This window comes from Mixophyes fleayi, chromosome 4 (genome assembly GCF_038048845.1).
Source record: "Mixophyes fleayi isolate aMixFle1 chromosome 4, aMixFle1.hap1, whole genome shotgun sequence".
Classification (NCBI taxonomy): Eukaryota; Metazoa; Chordata; class Amphibia; order Anura; family Limnodynastidae; genus Mixophyes; species Mixophyes fleayi.
In genome coordinates this window covers 138,734,489-138,757,848 of record NC_134405.1, presented here as the reverse complement: position 1 = coordinate 138,757,848, position 23,360 = coordinate 138,734,489, and the positions used below count along the sequence as shown (strand labels likewise).

The 23,360-nt window shown below is 39.8% G+C and overlaps 2 protein-coding genes across 5 annotated transcripts; one reads left to right on the top strand and one right to left on the bottom strand.

Annotated features, from left to right (window-relative positions):
• Nucleotides 1-279: 279 nt before the first annotated feature.
• On the top strand, nucleotides 280-11,152 carry CIMAP1B (ciliary microtubule associated protein 1B). Of its 4 annotated transcripts, none has more exons than XM_075208469.1 (7): nucleotides 280-331; nucleotides 3,340-3,498; nucleotides 4,683-4,886; nucleotides 5,468-5,569; nucleotides 8,938-9,059; nucleotides 9,149-9,289; nucleotides 9,790-11,152. In XM_075208469.1, the coding sequence occupies exons 2-7, from the start codon at nucleotides 3,390-3,392 to the stop codon at nucleotides 9,877-9,879; spliced, it is 768 nt and encodes a 255-aa protein (XP_075064570.1). In that variant the 5' UTR covers nucleotides 280-331; nucleotides 3,340-3,389; the 3' UTR covers nucleotides 9,880-11,152. The 4 variants fall into 4 exon arrangements, with proteins under 4 accessions (XP_075064570.1, XP_075064568.1, XP_075064569.1 ...); XM_075208467.1 differs by lacking the exon at nucleotides 280-331 and adding an exon at nucleotides 336-425; XM_075208468.1 differs by lacking the exon at nucleotides 280-331 and adding an exon at nucleotides 2,744-2,831.
• On the bottom strand, nucleotides 11,142-23,289 carry NME6 (NME/NM23 nucleoside diphosphate kinase 6). Its single transcript, XM_075208473.1, has 6 exons — nucleotides 23,199-23,289; nucleotides 18,373-18,486; nucleotides 16,950-17,052; nucleotides 13,331-13,370; nucleotides 12,223-12,383; nucleotides 11,142-11,837 (listed from the first exon to the last, which is right to left on the bottom strand). Exons 2-6 carry the CDS (start codon nucleotides 18,457-18,459, stop codon nucleotides 11,689-11,691), a joined length of 540 nt encoding a protein of 179 aa, XP_075064574.1. The 5' UTR covers nucleotides 18,460-18,486; nucleotides 23,199-23,289; the 3' UTR covers nucleotides 11,142-11,688.
• Nucleotides 23,290-23,360: the final 71 nt, after the last annotated feature.

Below are 23,360 nucleotides of genomic sequence, written 5' to 3'. Positions count from 1 at the left end.
CCCCAGACAAATAAGTCAATTTCAATAAATACAAGTAAAAATGAAGGAAACTTCTGTGCAAAAGTGATTCAAGGATTTCAAAGACCAAAGCCATGCCCTTGTCACCATCAGACTTCATTAATAACTTCATGCTTCAGGCAGCCGGCTTAAATCTAAGCTATTTGCATTCTGGTAGACACGTAAAGTAGTCTCTTCTGTAGCACACTGGTTTTGCTGCACATGCATAGGTATCGGCATAGCCAGAGTCTACACCCCAGGGGTGACCTTCATCGTTTCTATAGCAACGGTCGTTACGCATCCAGTAACTAGGAGATCGTAAACAATGGTAGGGGTAAGTCCGCGGCATCGCTGGGGGGACGGGCAGTCACTGCTTGGCAGTGTTACAGTCGGCAGCAAAGGACACGGGAGCTGAGACATCAGAAAAGGTCAGAGACAGATAGCAGCCGTGACCCTTAGTAACCAGCAGCATTACCCCCTAACTAACCTCCTATATATCTCACACATCCCAAAAACAGCATAACTCTAGGGTGGGTTCTGACATGTAGTTCTAGCACCCCTGGATGTAGTTCTAGCACCCCTGGAGAGCCACGTGTTGCCCAAATATGTGATTGTTGTTACCTCTTTGATCAGATCTAACTGACAGATAACACGGGACCAGAGAAAAAGCTTGATGTTGGCATCTTGGCATTTTGATTGTCTGATTCTTATGTATTCGTTCTGCAGGTGATTTTGACTTAGTTTGATGCATTGCAACTCATAGACAGCCATGAGAAGTATGTTTATTTGTGTCTTAAAAAACTACCACAAACACAGTCTACTAGGGATAATAAATAGCATTATAGAAAATCCATCTAAATCCATTAATCCAACTCCTGTTTTTTCAATTTTATAATTACATCTACTGGAATTTTCAGTGAAATAATATTTTTTTAACATTACTGCTTAACTTACCATTTGGAAGTGTTGCAGGGCATCTTCTTCTTTTCACATTTATTGAATTATTTAGTACAAACGGGTACCAGTAAATTGTAATTCTGTTGTGCAAACAAATCACTTTCACTTTGGTTACCATTGGCAACAATTGTTCATGTACTGTGCCACAATAGTTGGAAATCCTACATGTACATACCTGTTTGTGTTTCTGTGGTCTCTGTACAAAGGGCCCATCGAATTTAGTGAGCTCAGTTTTACCTGTATAGATAAGGCTCACTAGAAAATCAATAAAACAAAATGAGTCCTGACATATTAATTCCATGCATGTGCTATTACCCAGCATTCTCTCAAGCAGAGAAAGCCCAGTGAAACTCGAAAAACAATTAAGCAGGAGCATTTTTTTGTCCAGCGAGTCACTGTGTCAGAAGATCAAACTTAACTGCGGTCAAAATATTGACAATTTCAAGCTGAATAAAGTAAAATACACTGATTTACAATTTTTTAACTAAGCCTCACACGCATCTATGGCAATAGACAAAGATTACCCATACCAAAACTGAAAGCTTTACAGGTGTGCATTTCTTATGGTGGACACTCTGGTCTGTGTATAGGAACATAACCTTGGCACTGCACACTTATATAATAATTTTCGCCCATAAACTTACATGAAAGCATAGACTGCAAATACATAGTGATACCTCTCTCTTTTGCTCCCTATTGTCTCTTTCCTGCCTTTATTCCTTCAGTTACATGCATCTTCCTGATATGTTGCCCCCTCCAGTCCATATAAGTTGGTTTTGGTGCCACTGGTAGAAAGGGTACACAATGATGGTATATATAATTGAATTTGTCATGGTTGGCTTATGCTATCTTTAAATAGTCACAGTTGCCACAAAGACCATTTTTACTTTAGTTTGTGAGAGTTCTACGTGTTCCTGTAAACTTAGTTATGTAGTAAACACACGCTTTACCTTTTTAGATATAAGGGAGTATAAATGATCCAGACTGCCTTTGTGTGGATATAATGCAATGTGAAAGAGTTTTGTTGAAGTGGAGCCAGTGTCATACTTCTCACCTTTTCAGATAGTGAAAGTATGTGTATATATGTGTATATATGTTTAGACTATATTGTATGCACCCATTTTCACATAAATTAAACTTAGCCTCTTTTCCCCACACACACATCTGTATTTATCTGAAACGCGAAAGGATACACAGAATAGAATTATGTACTTATAATAGACATACACATTTTAAAGAAACGTAGGGAATGTAAATCCCAAACATGGACTGTAGGAATGTAGGGATGTTTCTCTTGAGCTGTCATACAAACATACAGTAATAATATGATAAATATATTATTATTAGGTAGGTAGTTATTGATTAGTAATATTTGTCTGCATTGGGTCAGGAAAGGATTATTAGTTGAGGGCTGAAAAGTGAAATAAGTTTGTAACATAGCAATTATATAAGACCTTTTTGTGTTTGTGCCATAAGCATAGTGATATAATACTTTAATATGTATGTCACCAGTCACAAAACATATTTTTAATGCCTGCTATACTCTGTATAAAAGAGCCATGAAAGATTTCATCGTGATCTTGTGTGAATGGTGTTATTATAGTCCTTTGTGTTGTGTGGTGTTGCTATGTCTCTATTGGCTTCTTGGAGTGAAAGTACTGAATAGTTTGTTTTAGTAACAGCCTCTCGGATACCCTGGTAACCTGGGACACACTGATTTGTTTAATATAAAGACACTGGGATTTTATCCTGTTTTGCACATTAACAACCTATTACCAGGATTGGGACTACATATGTAGCTGCTGGCAGCCTGCAGCACAGATAAGGAATCTCTCTGACATTGAATACTCTGACGATAGTTTAAACTTGGACCAGAGGTAGGCAACCCCTGTTCCATTAACTGACATAAAAATGGACAATTTATAGCTTTATAGACAAGTTAAAAAAAATGTTATTAATATTTTTTTATTAAGCCATACCTGCTAACTTTTTCTAATTGGGATACGTTAAATCATGCCGCTCATCTGGCTTAACCTCCCACTTTTGGGGTGAGGGTGCACCCTTCTGATGGGAGGCCACTCCCCTTCTGGGTGCCAAAACCCAGGACTGTGACAGGAAAGACGAGACGGTGGACCGGTGTGGATAAACTACAAATTAGGTTTTAAAAAATAGTGTGTAGCATCCTCTGCAATTGTACTTTATTCTTAATTCACAATATATTCCACTGACACAGTAAACCAAGAGAAGAAATGCAAGGAATCAGTGCATCTTTCTTTTACTGTTCATTGATTAATCACTCCATAAATGTGTGCCTATAAAGTAAATTAAGTTCTTACTATATGTATGTATCTATGAAATAATTGCATTATTTTTCTCTTTCTCCAGTTGTACACAGTTCTTGTGTATGATTCCTGGTGTTACGCAGCTAGTTTAATATGACTACAGAGGTTCAGATTGGAACCTGGAAACCCCACAGACCACGGGGCCCAATTGCAGCTTTGTACAGCAGCCCCGGGCCTAAGTATGCCTTGCCAGGAAACACAGGTAAATTGTCATCATCGTCACCATTTATTTATATAGCACCACTAATTCCGCAGCACTGTACAGAGAACTCATTCACATCAGTCCCTGCACCATTGGAGCTTACAGTCTAAATTTCCTAACACACACAGACACACACGTCAATTTGATAGCAGCCAATTAACCTACTAGTATGTTTTTGGAGTGTGGGAGGAAACAGAAGCACCCGAAAGAAACCCACACAAACACGGTAAATGAGACTTATATAATATTAGTCAACAATAATTAAGGTAAAGTTTTGTCTTATATAGATCACTTTTAAAAACATGAAATATCTAATAAAAACACGTGAATATTAATGTCAATGGGTAATTAGTATCATAACTACCTATCGCAATAAGTTACATCTGCTGTGTTTTTTTTTATGTTTAAGATAAAATTTAGCAGTGTGCATCTGGATTTGGGCACGATGGGTGGGGAACAAGGTAAGGTGAGGCTGGAGGAAAGGAGGTTGTGTTCAGATAATGAAACTACAGATGGAGCAAAAGCAGGATAAGTCAAGGTAAAGGGAGTGTCCACTGGGAGAGTCTAAAGGAGGAAATACACAAAACAAGTTTTGTGGTTATCAATTGTGAATATGAAAGCACCTAGTATGAGTATAGGTAGGTGAAAGAATAGGAAATAAGTGAGCCAGGATGTAAACTCCTTAATGAATTGGAAAACTTGTCTTGGGGGCATTAAATGAAAGCAACACAAAGTTATATCTGAAAGAATTGATGGATACTGTTGACTTCAAAGGAAGAGGAGAGGGAGGCTTTGGGGTTATGATTTGGAAAGAATGCCTAGTCCGCCTTGTATGACTGGAAGTATGGCTGGGGGAGAGTCCTCTGTAGGAGAGAGGACTCTCTCCTACAGAGGACCTGGCCATGGCCATGGACGTTAAGCCAGGTTTCTGTAATAGCATGGAGATTGAGGAATTTTGAAATGAGTAAATCATGGATGTAAGTTTGTTGCAAACAGATCTTGCGCTCCAGAGTACACAGGAAAATGGAAGGATGGTAGTTGAGAGATGTGCATTGAGTTGGATAGTTTCCGTGTCTATTGTCTTAAGTTTATGTTCCAACTTCTTCCTTAGATGGCCAATGTTCTCTTTGAACCTTTCCTTGTTATTTGATTTTTTTCTAAATGGTATCTATTTCCTCATACAGGTTATGTCGCGCATGATCCACGTACATATCGAGCACCTGCATTTAGCTTTGGTACTCGTCGTTTTCAGTTTGTAGATAACTGCTCCCCAGGACCAGGCTACTTGGTGCCAGCTAACATCACCATAAGGGGCAAAGATGGCACACCTGCATATTCTGTCTATGGAAGAACCAAAGATCTCAACACATTCAGAACTCCGGGACCAGGTGCATAGGAATGGTGAAATAATTAAGTTTATGGAGACTCAGATTATATTGTTGTGCATAGTTTTGCTCAAATACTGTAACACCAGGCTTAGTCCTACTGTATTGGATGATGCACACCAATGGCAGAGAGCCAGTCAGCATGATCACAATAGTGTATGCATAGGACTAATTAATCCAGAAAGTGAGGGCCATTTATGAACAGATGGTGCAGTGTAGAAGTTATTGCAATGTCTGCTTGAATGCCTTGTTATCCCCAGCACATGATTTTGCTTAGCAAGATGTTGCCTTTTGTAAATAAGCATATTTTTTATTCTGGATGATGGGTGCATATGGCCACATTTTGATGACAGCGACTTAATCACCATTATGTTTTGAATGAATAGCAAAATCACTTTGCATTTGGTATTTATCTTAAACAGGAGAGAGAGAGAAGGGACGGAAGGGAACAGTTTCACATCACATACAAGTGGGTGACAGGGACAGGATCTGAGTGCACACTTACTTGTGCTTCTCCAGTTCTAGAAGTGCAGTGTCAGATTTTTATTTCCATAAATAATGCTCAGAAACATGTGTTTTAACAGGTAGTTATTCTCCTGAACGTGCTGGGAAGTCTGCCTATCGATCAGCTCCAATATATTCACTAGGAGCGAGAACTAAGACAGTCAGCAATGACCAGACACCAGGTAACTATCTAATACACCAACATATGTATGTGCATATCTCTTATTAACTTACAATGCAAGAGAAGGACTAGGTAGTTCTGCTGTGTTACATAGAAGTCCAACTTGTGGCAGGTGATCATTGTGTCTGTATCACAATGTTATTGCATAAAAAGCTTAAAAAGGTGTATGACTTAAGTTACTAGGAATGACATGTAGGTTTAACAAGACAAAGTGGGGTTGAATGACATGGTGTTTTGGCAAGTCAAGGATAGTAATGTCTCATGTCCTTAAACTCCTTAGAGGAACCAGTGCTGTAAGTACTATAGGAAACCAAGGCTACTGGCAATACACTGTGCCCTCACTGCTGCAGTCTGCATTTCTTGTGATATTACGTTCTATCATGTGCATCTCACCTGTCAGCTGGAGTGATAGGAATAGAGAAGCTTATCATTCACCTAGCTTTTCTGTTCCTCCTACCCCATATAAATCAGCTGCACATGATAGTAAGTACTTTTCCTTACTCCACACCAGATATCAAATGGGTGCGAACAAGAGATCTTATTCATTATATGAGTGCAGCATCACATATCCATCAACTTGGTACCGTATTACATGCTGGCCAAAAGTAGTAAGTTGATATGTTGGATGTGACAAAACGGGGTCCCACTGGACTGAGGACTTTTAATTCATCACCAATTTCTCACAGTTTATTGTACTTTTTAATCCTTGGCCCAGTCTAAGTATAAACATCAGAGCATCTGTGTTTTAGGTGTATTATTTATTTCATGTTATTAGGTACATTTTGCCCTTGCTATTACCTGCTATAGTGAAAATAGGACAGCAGAAGTGACATTGTATGACAGGATGGATAGTTGAGTTAGCTAAGGTAATTACCATTTGGCTCAAATGTCCATTGATATGAGGTGTGGCGTAGATCTGGGCTTTTAGTAATCAGAACAATGTCTCAGTGACTGTTAAAATAGCTAGCTTACAGCCCAAGTTAGTTATCTAGGTCAATAGGTAATCTAGGAAATAATTAAAATGTTAGAGCTTCCAGGTTATGTGCAATGTGTCTCCACAGTACTATACTGGCTGAAATAGCATTGGAAAATGTATTAATATGCATCAATAAAAATGTTATTGTATCAAAATGTATCACAGACTTAGATCATGTAACGCTGCAGATACAGTGTGTCAAATGTCTTAATGTTTCACGCAAGCGTGTCATTCCCTGATGTCATATTGTAGCCCTTTGTTAAACGTATTCAGCTAAATTCAGTCAAGCCGTTCCATTGTATAATCAAGGGACAGAGACAGTGGGCCTGAGTCATTAAGGAGAGCAAAGCAAAAATAACTAAAAAGGGAGTAATTTTGCTCCTGGACAAACCATTACGCGGTGCAAGGGATGCAAATGAGTTTCTTTTTTTGCACATAAGGAAAACACTGCCTGCTTTTTCATATAGCATACAAATACTTGATAGCTTTATTTTTACACTGAAATTTAAAGTTGATCTAGGACATGCCTTGCCCCAACTATAAATCTGTCCCCACATTTTACATTTACCTTCCCTTCCAATACAACATGGTTTTGCCAAGGTGCAGGTTTATTCCTTTTGTATGATTTCCTCTCCTTAATGACTCAGGCCCAGTATGTCTTAACAGGTAAATAATTTAAGGGTCCACCAATAGACGCCTGCTGAAAGTGGGAGGATTTGGGACATCTTATCCTACTCTGTGTAGACAGCCAGGAATAATATAAGGAGAACAGAATGTCATATCCTGGTGTATGTAATACCAGCAAAAGGGACTCTGGGCCAGGCATTGTGGTGTTGTCAGAGGAAACCCTACCAGGACAGGATCTGTGTAAGCCAGAATCCAGGAATTGGCGACATAGAAACTATAACGGTAACATAGAAACTAAACGGTAGCAGTAATACTGTGGGAGGATAAGACTCTGAAAGATACTGAGATTGTTACTTTGGAGTGCTGACTGTAAGAGGCTGCTGGAGGGTACAAGCTACCATTTACCTTGTGGGCATCTTATGGTGTTGTGCTGTCATAATAAATCCTTATTTTGGATGTATTATAGTCTGCCTGAGTGAGTTAAATCCCATGGAGGGTAACCACTGTCCCAGCTAAGGGTGGTTTCCTCACAATGGATAAGATGAAAAAGGAACGTTACCTTAAGATGTTCCATGAGGTGCATGTTCTATATATTTTAAATTTGCCAGGTAGCTACCAGAGCTTGGCTGTGGAAAAATGTTGTTGAACTATTGCTCTATTATTACTACTTATAGAGTGCCAATCATATTACACAGTGAATATGTAATAATCAATATCAATCCCTGAGCTTACATTCAAAATTTCCACACACACACAGGTCCATTTTGTCAGAAGCCAATTAACCTACCAATATGTTCTTTGACTGTGTGAGGAAACTGGATCACCCAGAGGAAACCCACACAAACATGGGGAGAACATACAAACTCCACACAGATAGGGCCAAGTTTTGCCCTATCTGTTTGGTTGGTACTTGAACCCATGATCGCAGTGCTGTGCAGTGCGAATTACTGGGCTATTGCGCTGTATCCATGCTGATCTATCAAGATTTGGTATATATAATAATACTGCTTTACTAACATTGCATTTAGATGGACAATGTGCACCAAGCCATAGCAAACAGAAGCTTGCACTTCAAAGATAAAACGTGATTGGTGGCTGTAAACTAAGGCAGGTTTGGAACCTAAATACAATGTTAATAAAAGTACCCATATCATGTTGTGAATTATTTCTTATGAAAGATATAATACAATACAACTTTACTGATTCAAATAAGGAAATTCAGACACAAAGGAAAGCTATGTAACATTTACAGGTTGAATAAAAATGTGTTCCAACATATTCAGTGCAACATTACTTTTTATGAATAGTTCTTTGTTTAGAATTGTTTTGGGAATTATATTTTCTTTGTAACTGCCCCACTAAAAGTAATTTGCTTCAGTCTAAGTACCACAAACCTATAAGTAATACTACATGCTTAAAATGATGCTTTGATTAAACCGATTTTCAGAAATTCTAAAAGATTGTACCCATAAAGGTGGGGAGCCACATTCATACAACTTTAATTTATAGGCTCATACACATACTCATTCATCTTGTACTAAATACATTCAGCTCTCTCAACTGCTTTGGCATTTTCTACTGTATATCATTCTGACAATGTTGGTTAGTATTACACCTGATGCAAAACTTGGGAATTACTGCTCACAAAAGCAATTTGCTATCTAGAACCTTATTTGAACATCCAACAGTGACGCTCATACGTTCTGATGTGCTAATAAATACATATGTGTAGATATGCAGAGGTGACAAGTTTTCTGTTTTCTCAGGTCCAGCAGCTTATATGCTTCCACCAGTACTGGGCCCTAGAGTTGTTAACAGATCTTCAGCACCAAACTTCTCCATGGCTGGACGAAGCAAGATTGGTAGCTTCCACGAGGATCTGCAGAATGTGAGCTCCTTTCTTTATTATTTTTTCAGTAATTATTTATCCCTATTTATTGACCTCCGTTACGCTGTACCACTTAACCTGTTTTATAGACACCCGGTCCTGGAGCTTATCGGGTTGTTGAACCATCAACAAATATGTTTAGACCACCTCAGTACAGCATGACTGCAAGACACTCCCTGCCTGGAGACACTACACGGAAACCTGGGCCGGGGTCCTACAATCCTGAGAAGGTAATCTTCTTACTGATATTCACACAAGAGGAATCAAGGACAAATGGTTTCTTTCACATTTATGAATGGTAAAAAAATACATATATTATTCATGTCACATTTTAAAGCCAATTTTTTCAACTTTCACTTTGGTTCATCCTAACATAACAAACAACAGCATTCATATGCACCTGCCTTCAAGTTACTGGACAGGTTTTGCTGCTAGATGCTGGTTTGTCTGAGATGTATGCATTTGAATGCACAAAGGGACTGTCAATTATTGCAAAATTGATGTCAATGTTTCTTTCAACACAATGAAACAAAACACCTGAAGACATATTGCTGCAGTAAACACAATGGGCAATTCATTTGTGGTAGTAATCTTCTGTGCTTGCAGCTGTACAGTAGGAGTAAGGTGTGTCAGCTCACAATGTAAATATATATATATATATATATATATATATATATAGTATATGTGTCATAGATCTTGGCATAAACCTTTCTTTATCTCTCCCCTCTAGGTGGTACTGTGTCGCCCTAACGCACCTAACTTTTCTTTTGGAATCCGCCACTCAGAGTATGTGGCTCCCTTGATTGTGGAAGTAGATTAACTAGTGGATGAAAAGCAGATTGGCATGAAAATCAACTTAAAACTGACTGTCAATGGGAGTAATGGGTTACAGAGGGGGATATGTTATAAACATTTGTTTTTCTGTTTCTGAAAATTCTGCAATATACTACAAATCAGTCTCACAGGCAAAGTGTGGTCCTTTGGAAGGTAATGGGTGAAACAGAAAATAACCTGCTTGGTGCGTGTGTAATATATATATATATATATATATATATATATATATTTTTTACAGCAAGAAATATCAGCCACTAGAGGGGTTAATGTACTATGGTATCCTGTGCCCAACTAAAAGCAATGGATCCATTAGGAGACCTTCCCTTTCTCTACCACCCTTTTCTCTAGCCACAGGTAGTCTGCAGCCCACATTTCACAGTAAGCCTTTCACACGATTCCCCAAATAATACAAGAGATAATTGTGATTAGCTGATCTGCCAGCAAAATGAATATTTCTAAAATCAACCAAGCTACATCACCAGTAATATTCATAAATGAACATGCCCTTCATGGTTTAAAACAGTGCAGTATTATAAAAGATACAGCTGTATTTACCACATATGCAAACTACATGCCTAGAGCAGAACTGTTTATGGGGCAACATAGAAACTGGTTTATGTTCATTTTATCTGTCTGGTTTTTTGATACTGGACATTCCACAAAAAATAATAATGGAAGGAGCAGCATTGGCCAAAGAGGTAAATTCTGGCCATACAGAGGAGTAGCCAAAGTACCTATGACATTATCTCCCTCCCAACCGTTAGACAAAGCAGTAATATGTTTTCTGACCGATTCATCTTCAAAACCCATGGACTGCAGGTAGCAAGCTTCAAATGTCATTAGTGTAGGGGTTTTTTTGTTTAATTTTTAAACTTAAATTAACTTCAGTATTGCACTAAACGGTGCAATTTTTAGGAGGAATGTTCTGCCTTTAATATTAACATATCAATACTAAATCTCTCATGTATAAATAGAAAAAGAAGGACCCTACTGCCACAGGTGATTGCACTAGTACAAGAGCCTAAGTGTATTTTACAAGGGGACAGGTATAGACCATGGACTGCTGGATCATGTTATTTCCTGACATAGGTTCAGTATCACCTGTGCCTTGCAATGTGTGAATGGCAATCGTCTCGTTTAGGTGCTTACCAGAAGTCGCTCCCTAAGTGTTCCACATGATTTCTCATTGTTGTCATGTATTACCTGCTTATTTTTCCATTTAATCATTGTGCCAACAACATTAAATCATAAGTTCTTTAGTTTGTGTCTGTTTATTGAAAAACATCCTCTTGAGGGTCATCATTTAAAACAAAACATAATGTACTGTAAACATGTATCCAATATGTAAAACAATGGATGGTATTGTGGAGCTCCGTTATATTTTTAAGAGCTGATAACAATTAATACATTAATCTTATATTTTAGATGTATTATTAAGCACAAGTTCTAAATTTACACAAATAATAAGCATTTAAAAACCAAAGGAGGGGCAGCCTTAAATAAGAATGTGTAATCAATGAACAGGTTGCACTTTGTCAGTGCACTGCAAAGAGTGTCCAACTCAAGATCACTGAATACCCCAAGTCTTAGTAGAAGGGATCTTAAACAGCCCAGATGCCATGTGGATATTTATTAATATCACTTTACCAGGAAGTCTCTCCAAGTCCTTCCAATTCTGATGATGCTGGTTTGTGATACTGTTGTGTTGTAAACATTTAGCCAAAGCCCATCATCTACCCAAATCAAAATGCCAGTCGTACTCCACAGACTGTCCAGTGCTGCACTAGTGTTCCTTTCATTTATCCACAAGTCGATGCTCTAGTCTCTCCATGTCATAGCATAATGGCCCAGCTCTGTACTTGGGCTCTTGTTCCTCATACCAGCCACTCACACTGAACTCAGGGAAGAAAAAGGAGATTTCACGACACGCTGACTCTACCGAATCTACATTAGGACAAATTAAAACAGAATATCAGAAGCAGTAAAAACTGAGGCTGAAGGAGAAAGAAAAATAAAATGATCTGAAAGATTTATATACCCCCATTGGCTTTAGTTATCATAGAACTGGTTCAATGTGATAATAGACATTTCTGCAGTTTTGACAGAATAATAATTTAAGTCATTGGAGAGAAGCCACATGAGTATTTGATACTAGGTATACTGTTACAGAACATAGTCAGTTCTGTCAATCTGATTCTTAGCAACTTGACATTGTATAGTGCTAGCAGTTGTGATTGGATAAAATATAGGTGCACAGTGCCAACATGCAGGTTCTGGGTAAGGGGGAAGAACATTAACCTTTACTACAAGAGGAATGGAAAAGCCTCACCTGACCCATGTGTTGTGTTACGGGTGTCAGTCAACCCTAAATTACCACGGATAGTCTCTTGTGCTGTAATACGGGCTCGGAACACTTTTGTTGGACCCATCAGCTTCCTCCACAGCTGGATAGCATCCTCATGAGCTAGGATGTATGCTCGCATCGGACCACTGCAAGTGACAGCAGGGGGAAAAAAAATAATTATAAATATAATGGACCTTTACTAAAATACTGCAGAAGATGAACCAGGAAACTATATATATATATATATATATATATATATATATATATATATATATATATATATATATATATATATATATATATCTACTATATAAATGCCTAGTGGCGTGAGTGAAAAAAAAAAAAAACCAAGCTGCAGCGCCACCTGCTGGGCAGAGTTATACACTGACCTATATATTTCTTGAAGGAGAAGTGACAGTTGGGAGTGGTTGGTGGTTGCCGGGGGTGACAGTGGGGAGTTTTTAACACCTTAAGTAGCTTGATGAAGGATGTGGCGATGAAGATGAAGGATGAGGTGATGGAGAAAAATGATGAGGTGGTGACATGTGGACAAAACCACGTTAAAAAAGGGCGCTTGCATCGGGAAGTAACACTCTTCCCCTGAGGAGGCCTGGGCTAGGCCCAAATGCATGACAAGAACCTTTTTAACACCTTAAGTAGCTTGATTTGACTAGAATGCATGAGTATCATGCACGGGTTAACATATATATATATATATATATATATATATATATATATATATATGTCACATTATACTCTTCAGCTGCTACAGACAGCCTTGGTTACATATGTTTGCTCTGGAAATGTCAGTAACCCTATCACAGTGCTCTCCGTAGAGGAGGCAGAGCCCATGGTCTAGAGCTAGACAAATTCTCAGCACAGTGTTCCTTAGTGTTAGACCATTTGTTAACAGCAAGCAAATAAATGCTTTTTTAATTCAAAGTTAAAACAAAACTACAATACAAAATGGAAAAAAGTAGCAAATTCACATGTCAGCTAACACACAGACTATATGTCAAGTATAATACTTGATTCTATGCAGCTGGAAAACATGCATAAACATTGCGCTTTAATATACAGAGGTAGTTTTTACCTTGACATGAACTCAACTAAACGTTGATAAAAGAATCGTCCTGCAGCAAAGATTGAAAGTACAATTTAATATGAGGGAAGAAAAAAATGTCATCAATGAGCTGCATAATAAACCCCAAGTGTCATGGATGCTGTTATTTTCCATAGTAAACAATGACTGTCGGGACTGTATTTTTTACATGTATACCTTTTGCTGTGTTTTCCATAGTCACAGTAGTTAGCATCGCTGTCTCACAGTGGTGAAAACCCTTCTTCACCTAGATCATTACAGCCAAATTCCGCAAAATGGAATTTGCTTTGTATCATGTGGACCAGGCAGACAAACAGTCAAAATGAATGGTCTGTCGAGACTGCAGTATGTGTTTCAAGTGCTGCTGATTGAGGTTCTAGCAAAAATCATTCCTTGCAGCGCCAATTTTCGCAACTTATTTGAGGGGGTAGTTGCCCACAAATAAAAATGTAAATGCTCCAAATCTGAGAAGGGGGGATGTCTTTGAGTTCCCAATCTAGAGTTTTATTTTACAACCACACAATTAGCTCAGTGTGTTTTATGGCACTCCTCACATGGTTCTAGAATCTGGGTTCCCATTGAGTCGTCCCTTACTAACACAATCTTCATTTCCTCCTTACTCTGGGTTTCTCCCAAAGCAAAAGCAACAAATTACTAAAAAATCCACCAACGTAGCCTTTTCTCTCAAAATGTGGGACAGGGATACCCTCAAATTCTCCCTTCTCTCAAATCCACCATCTCTCATACCAATCTAGGACAACCAGGTATTACAACAAAGTTTCACTCACACCTCTTATCTATGGATCAGATGCCGTTTGATTTTCCCTACTGATATCACATACCTCTGGGTCTTCCCCTCTTTTGTAGAAATGAAATATAAATATTATATCTCAAGCAGGTTTTTTTTCAATATCTCATACCCATCCTCAGCGATCCGCACTCAGACCTCTTGCTAGGGTTCAACTATCCATAATATATTGTCTCCTCTGCTAAAGCCCCTCTTAAGAACTCCCAGCAGCTTGCTTGGGAAAGTGACATGGGAGAGATCCTCGATCCTAAGGCTTGGTACAGCATCAGAATTATAGTTTTAAGATTCATCACCTCTCTGTTGGTGGTCTGCGGACAGGAGGGCTCTTCACACCATATATTTTGGGTACGTCCAAGGATATCTCCGATCTCCCCCCTCTCTCGTGTATCTGTCTTTCCACTACCTCCTCTTGAATGTCCCCATGTTTTCTCAAAATTAACATTCCCAATAAACTCAAAATTTTTCTTCCTTCCTTCTGGATCTTCATCCCACCTTAATCTCTATATCACTGTTAACACCACCACCATCTCATCCGTTTCCCAACACCGCTGCCATGGCGTCACCCTCAACTCCTCCCTCTCTTTTGCCCCCCATATTCAATCTCATATCCAATCCTGTCATTTCCAACTACGCAACTTCGCCCACATCCGACCCTTCCTATTCCAGGATGCCACCAAAACCATTATCCATACGCTCATAATTTCCCGACTTGATTACGATAACTTCCTCCTCACTGGTCTCCCCCTCTCTCACCTCGCCCCCCTTCGTTCTATACTTAACGCGGCTGTGAGACTTATTTTCCTATTACACCACTCCTCTTCTGCCTCCTCTCTCTGCCTTGCTCAACACTGGCTCCCCTTCCCCTGCAGAATCCTTTTCAAACTCCTCACCCGCTCAACTACAAGGCCCTCTCCCACTCCACTGTCCCATACATCGGCAGCCTCCTCCCCATTCACACTCCCTCTTGTTCCCTGCAATCAACCGATGACCGTCGCCTCTCCTCCTCTCTGATCACCTCATTCCACTGCAGAATCCAGGATTTCTCCCGTGCTGCCCCCCCTCCACTGGAACGACCTCCCACGCTCCATTAGACTGTCCCTTAATCTGGGCACTTAGAACTCATCTGTTCCTCAAAGCCTACCAGCCATCCACCTAACCTCTCCATACTTGATCACCTCACTTCTTTCTTCCCCTGTTCCCTTACTTGCTGCACTTGCCCCCTCTGATTCCCTATTGTCCCTCCTTTTGTTTGCCCTCCCTTTAGGATGTAAGCTCATACGAGCTTGTCTCTATACCGATTCTTCTGCTCCATATTCTTGATACTTGCTATGCCTGGAGCTTTTAGAGTCTTATACTATTTGTTTTTTGTTCTGTACTGTCTCACTCTGCATGGTCTACTGTTTGTACTCTGTACAGCGCTTTGGAAACCTTGCGGAATCATATAAATAAAAGGATACTAGTAATCCCCACTTTGGAAAGCAGTACACCTCCTTATTTGCGATATTATCAAGGTTTGGATTCCAGGATCACTTTCATATGCCTGTGAACCCTCCCTGACACACCAAAACATACCATTTGATATGGCATATTATACACGCTATCAGATATCAAATTACTTCATGTTGGAAAAAAAATAGATACCTGACCCTAACCTCCTTTGTGGGTGGAACACATATCTTGCATTATCATCATCATCTATTTATATAGCGCCACTAATTCCGCAGCGCTGTACAGAGAACATACTCACATCATCTGTAACACACTGGTTACATTTTCTTATATTTGGCTCCATAGCTCGACCACTATGGGTCCCCGCCCTCCCATCTGCCCTACTGTATCTAACTCACGTGAGAGTCCGTGCCCGCAGCCCAGGTCACCCAAATCCCTGTAGATAGCCACCTGATGTTTTGCTTAGAGTTCTTTATTCATTTTAAAATGTCTGACATGAGAAATGTTCTGTCTCCTCTTATTTTCATTTGCACTTAGGATAATAGTCTAACATCCAGTACTTTTTGCACTGATGATTGCACTGTCCAACCTCCTATTTTCTTTTCTGTATCCTCAGCATTCCAGTTTTTCTGTTAAAATGCAATAAACAAACTTGGAGAAAAAAAAAATTGTGAAATGAAAAAGTCTATGTGGCCCGTAATAACTCCTGCTCCATCCATTGATTTTGATTTAAATTATTCGTGATCATAAATAAGCTGAGCCCACAATTATATAGGAATGCACTGATCAGCCCAGTTCCACTATTCAGTGTATTACTGTTTACACCCTCCTGAAATGCTGTGATTATGAAATGCAGATCCATACAGTTCTTGTAACAATGTGTGCAATCATGCTAAAACAAAAAAAAAAGGAACATAATGCTACAAAACAGCAGATGTGCCGCAGGGGCGATTTTAATTATTCATAAATTACTCTTATTGCCCCTAGAACAACAGGAGCGAGCAGCATCGGTCATAGAAAAAAGAAGAGATGAAATAAATGTACGCTCAGCATTGCTGTTTCTTTTTTGATTATGGAGATAAATATTTTTCCTATTTTTGGGGGGTAAATATCTGGTATGTCATTGGATCTACTATAATTAAATGTGTAAGATTAAACAAAAATTAAATCCAGCATTCATAGAGCATATCAGTGACAGACACCCAGTGGTTACATTGCCTGCCATTATGCAGGCGTAAAGTGCATATAAATGCCAAGTTTCTATAGCTGAAATAACCAGGCATACATTGCCACTACCCTAAATAGCTAAGCTGTCTGGTGTACATAAGATTAAGCCCCAAAAACAGTTCTTGCCTGCATGTTCACGGTAGAAATTCTGAGAATCTGTTACCCGCCATTGAAGTTCCTTACTTCTTACTATAAGAAAATTGTTGTTTAGTATCTTCTCATGTACAGCCTACGGGGAAAAAAATAATCAGATGGTATAACAGAAATCATAGAAAACATTAGATGCAGGTTTAAAACAACAATCCCACAAAGAATTTTTTTTTCTTAAAATAGTAATTTAACTACCTATTAAGCATGCATCTATCTGATAATTATATTTCTTAGCTAACCTCCTACAAACCATTCTCTTCTTTTCAAAAGTCTGGTTGGCAAACAAAAATGGAGCGAGACACAGGCTCACAGGTCATGTGATCACAGAGGCGGGAGAAGGAACATGTCACAGTGCAAACAAAGCTCATAGGGGCGTTCCAAAGCCTCTCAGCTCGCTAACTCATGAGCCATTTGACTATGGTTGCCATGGCAGCCCAAATCATAAAAATCAAGGTAAATGTCAACATTGTTCTTATAGCCTGCAACAGTGATTTATGTAAAAAATAAAAATACAAAATGTTTTCATGGGATTGCGGCTTTAAGCGTCAACCCATGTCAGGGCTATACTTTGGGCACAACAAGACAAGGCTATTGTTTATTGCTTTGGAGAAGAACTAGATCTTTAAGATGAAATCTCCAGCTGACCACCATCAACAAAGATGACAATCTGTTTTTCCATGATTAAAAAGCCCCACAACATTGCTATACAGCAACCATGCAATTATAGCATGTATATGTGGAAGCCTAGTTGGATGGATTTGGATAGGCAGCCAGCAGGGTATGTCTAGAGCCAGGATTCAAAAAAGCTGGGTGGCTTACCTGACCCACTGGTCAAAGCAAAAAGCTCTCAAATATTTTGTCCCCATATACATTTCAGAGGATTTGCATAATAAACCATCCAATTGTTATAATTTTACTCAATTAGTATTATCGTAAATATGTGTAGGAGTAAGATATTAACATATTAAAGATGTACTACCATTTAGTAAAAGGTGATGGTGCAGGACACCTCCAAGTACTACAGAACCCGCAGATCAATTTAGTTTGCCAACTTAAAAGGGTGCTTAACTGGGGGAGCCCTATAAGAGGGGCAGAGGAGCGTCAGGTAAATGACTGCACATGGTACCCACCGCTGATGGGGGCTGTACTACCACTTTTGACTAGGTGGTAGTGCAGCTCTAAAAGTTCCTCATCTTTGTATAACTTTAAATGCAACCAAGTCAACCTGCAATTTGTCAGTTCAATCCTCCTTTGACGACCCAACAAATATCTGATTCATCTGTCAATGCATAAATGATTTCACTACTTCAACTAAATGTGTCCATATCTGGAAGGGTATTTAAAATACTTGAATAGCAAGTTCCACAAAACATTACAACTTAAAAGGCTAAAGTTTTACTTCAGATATGATTGGATGGGCCAAGGCATCAGGCTTAATTACAGCTAGAGTAAGCTGAAGGGAGCGAGTCCAGCGGATTGCGGACATGACCACATGCAGGGACAGAGGGATAACCTGTTGAGAAATAATACACAACAGTCACACATACAATAATAAGAATATGCAACTAATAGAACAAATGATGTTTTTTTGTTTTTTTTTTAAAGATTTTATTTTTTGCAAGGGTCAACCAAAAGTAACATTCTGTACAGCACTGTGTTATAAACATCTGAAGAATACATATGCAATAAAACATACAGCGTCTTATTAGAAGAGAGCATTAGTAAGGATGTTGACCCAATTTTTCAAGGGAAGCAATAATTTTAGAAAGAGAAGTAAGACTGAGGAGAGTAAGGAGGGGGGGGGGGCGGCGTGGCGGGCCGCCTACGTATAAGAGAGAGGAAGGAGTGTAGTAGAATATGGAAAAAGAAAATGAAGAGATGGGAGGGATGGAATAGGGAAGGAGAAAAAAAAAAGAAAAAAAAAAGGATCCAGATGGGGTGATGCTGTAGAATCAAATGATTTGGTTTGGATTTGGAAGTATGAGGTCCACGGCCCCCAAACCTTAATGAATGATTTAGAGGTATTACGGATTATGCATGTCATGTATTCCATTTGATAAACATACCAAATTTTGCTGATAATCGTCTGTAGAGTTGGAGCATTGGGCTGCTTCCAGTCTGTAGCAATCTGGCATAGGGCAGCAGAGACTACATGGCGAAACATTTTCATTTGATGTTTTGTGGCCGATGGGATCCCGAGAGGGAGAAGGAAAAACCCGGGAGAAAACGGGATGTCAAGCTACAGTAGCTGTGAGGCGAAGTCCCGAAGTTCCGTCCAAAATGGGGCAAGGTTAGGACACTGCCACCAGATATGGAGGAAGGACCCTTCTGCGCCACAACCTCTCCAACATGTGCTAGATGAATCTGGGAAGATTTTTTGTAGTTTGGTTGGAACCAGATACCAACGATAAAGTAGTTTATAAGCATTTTCTTTCAGTTTAACACAAATTGAACTGTGTTAGTTCTAATTTCCTCCCAGTCTTCATTGTCTAGTGTTTTCCCCAGGTCTCTCTCCCAAGCCCTCTCATGAGAATCTCGGTCGTCCGAATCAGGGACTTTGAGTTCCCAGTATAGTAAGGAAATGAGACCTTTGGTAGAAGATCGCCAGAGCGAAAGCGCTTCGAAAAAGATCAACGGTCTACGACCTAGAGTTAATTTATTGGTAGAGTGAAAATTTCTTAATTGCAGGTATTGGAAAAAATATGTGTTTGGGGTATTAAGTTTTGTTTTTAATTCATCAAATGAGGTAAACAAGATGTCTTTGGTGATATCATTGAGGTAGCGTATGTCTTTTCGTTTCCAGTGTTCAAAAGATGAAGTTATACACCCTGGTGGAAATTTGGGGTTATCAAATATTGGAATGATCGGGCTGGGAGTAGGAGCAAGGTTAAATTTCATGTATGCTCGATCCCAAAGAGATAACGAGTGGGCTACAATTGGGTGGTGAGAAATGGATTGTGGACGACTGGTGCGAGGGAGCCACAGGAGAGAGGATGCAGAAGAGACACCCAAGCTTTCTGCTTCGATCGAGACCCAGACCCTGGAGGAATTAGGAGAGTTCCATAACACGCATTGGGCAAGTTGCGCTGCTAAATAATACTGCCTAAAATTGGGTACCCCTAAGCCACCACCCCGCGCCGACCTCTGCAGGACTAGAAGGCGGACTTTTGGGCGTTTTTTGCCCCATATAAATTGCGATGTGTAGTGTTGTAGAAATTTGAAAACATATGGGGGAATGCGTATTGATAAGGCTTGATATAGATATAGTAATCTAGGCAAGATGTTCATTTTGATTGTATTGATGCGCCCTATCCATGAGATAAAGTGTTGGTTCCAAGCTTCAAGATCAAATTTAATCTGGGAGAGTAATTTTGGGTAATTAGCTTGAAAAAGTTGGTTATATTGCTTAGTGACGTGAATGCCTAAATATTTAATCTTTTTTTGATGCCATTTGAAGGGGAATTGCTGAGAGAGGGAAGATCTAGTTTTATCTGTCAGAAAGAAATCAAGAATTTCTGTTTTTTGGGGATTTATTTTGTATCCTGAGATGGCGCTGTAAGTGTTGATATCTGCAAGGAGGGGGGGTAGAGAGACTGCTGGGTCCGAGAGAGTCAGGAGAACATCGTCAGCATACAATGATATTTTGTGTTCAGATTTCCCTGCTTTAATTCCACGAATAGCCTTATTAGAACAAATCTTTGCAGCTAATGGTTCAATTAGAAGGGCAAAGATTAAAGGTGAGAGGGGGCAGCCTTGCCTTGTCCTGTTGGAAATTGAAAAGGGGGAGGATGAGACCCCATTGGCCACCACCGTTGCCCTGGGTGATTGGTATAGAGCTAGTAGACCGTCTAGAAATTTACCAGAAAAGCCCATTGACCTCAAGATCCTAGACATGAAGGGCCAAGAAATTCGGTCAAATGCCTTTTCAGCGTCAAGCGCCATAATCAGTGATGGGTGTTTAGTGGCATTAATAGAGTGTACGAGGTCAATAGCGCGTCTAGTGTTATCTATGGCTTGGCGGCCTGGTATAAACCCAACCTGATCTGGGTGGATCAGGGAAGGAAGGAGGACATTCAACCAATTAGCTAAAATTTTTGCGTATATCTTAAGATCTACATTCAGTAGCGATATTGGTCTATAGCTGGAGCACAAGGTGGGATCTTTGTCTGGTTTTGGTATAACAACGATGGTGGCCAAGGTCGTCGCTTCGTTAAACGGGGAACCTGTTAATACTTTATTAAAAAAGTCTGTCATGTGAGGGGCAAGAACTTTAGCGAATTTTTTGTAATATTGTGGGGTAAGTCCGTCAGGGCCCAGGGACAAATGATGTTTTTTCCCCAAAACATTACACAGGACATGTCATGAAACTTTAATTATGCATTGGGAACTGTCAAAAGGTATAAGAAGCAAATTTTCAAGGCACAACTAGGTTAATTTCCACAGATTGTAAGCAGGGCCCTCTTACCTCTCTATCTGTACCTATTACCCAGTACTGTTTTATTACTGTTTGTTCCCAATTGCGCTACAGAATTTGCTGGTGGTATATAAATAAATGATGATGATGATAATAATATAAGAAGCATCAATAAGCAGTGACTCATAAAGTACCCCAGCAAAAACAAATAAATTCAATAGAAAGGAAAGAAGACTCTCCCAACCATTGTTTTATACCAAGGCTCAATGCAGACAATACAAAACAGGAGCGGAGGTGAAAGTGCCTTCTATAAGTACACAGGAGCACTGGAATGAAATTAATTTGCAATTCAAGTCTGTTAAACTACAATACAATAGCAGGACCATGGAGAAGAGTCATTAGGTAACACCATTGTATAGAACCCCATTTGAGCTCTATTTACAATAGAAACATTCAAATATATGAAGTGACTAAAAACTTTTTCCTATAGACTACATAACATCAGATTAAGCCTTGCATTTGAAGGAATTCGCTTCGAAAACCAGCAAAATTGAGAGAAATCAGGGTCCCAGGGATAGGAGCATTCTCCCCCCAGCCACTTGTATGTTACCATACCCATTGGTTCTGGTATTCTTAAAAGAACAGAGCATGGCTTACCTTTCACCGGCACATACACAGTCTTGGACTATTCATAGCAGTAGTAACCATTTTATTGAAAAATACAAGTTAAGTCAGAATTGTCTAACATGAATATGAATGACATAACTAATTTAAAAATATGTAGTTTAGTCCAAGAATGTGAATTTTAAAAATGATATCCTTTACTGGTTAACTGGACAGACGTTAGTGACTAAGTGCCGAGACCTCAGACCAAGGAATCTCCTACGACTTCATTGAGTCCAGAAGATTGCCGCACACGCAGTCAGATAGCAGTCATCCTCTAACCACATGCACCACCAAGTCCGATAATGACTAGACACCAGGGTCACACTGCAGCATGTGTTGGGAACTTTATATCTCTTTGTCATACTTGCCAACTCTCCCGGAATGTCCGGGAGACTCCCGAAATTCGGTTCAGTCTCCCGGGCTCGTTGGCATTTCTCCCGCATCCTGGATTTCACCGAGAATCGCGTCATTCGACGCGATTCTCAGTGATTGACGCCATTTTGGAGGGCGGGAGGGGGCAGGACGAGGCCAATCGCGTCATTTTGGCCCCGCCCCCGCGACGTAAATTACGTTTTCATGGGGCGCGGGACCAAAATGACACGTTTGGCCTCGTCCCGCCCCCTCCCGCCCTCCAGTCACGCCCCCTCTCCCGGAAACTTGTTTCCGAGAGTTGGCAAGTATGCTCTTTGTACCATAATACACAAATCGTAAGTAGTTTTGAAGGCTGCCGACTAAAATCTATTCATCTAAAGAGTATAATCATATAACTCCAATTTTCCCTTTGGTAACACGCTTCTGTTTTATATATGTTTAAGCAACAGGTCCCTTTAAAGCCTAGCACGGTGGCCAAGTGGTTAGCCCTTCTGCCTCACAGCACTGGAGTCATGAGTTCAAATCCAAACCATAGCTTTATCTGTGTGGAGTTTGTATGTTCTCCCCATGTGTGCTCTGATTTCCTCCCACACTCCAAAAACATACTAGTAGGCTAATTGGCTGCTATTAAATTGACCTCCGTCTCTCTCTGTGTGTGAGTTAGCGAAATTAGACTGTAAGCTCTAATGGAGCAGGGACTGATGTGAATAACTTGTGCACAGCGCTGCGGAATTAAATAAATGGTGATAATGATGATATGCCCTTGTACTCACCCGCCACCCCTTCCGCGCTTCTCTATGGTAACAGACGCCTCCTCACACTGTTTCCGGCACTCTCTCACTGGGGTGCCAAAAACATGTGCGATGGGAGAACTACTGTATTCAGTTTGCTTTAGCTGTAGGTCTCCACTGCAGTATTCAGACGCCATTTTGTTG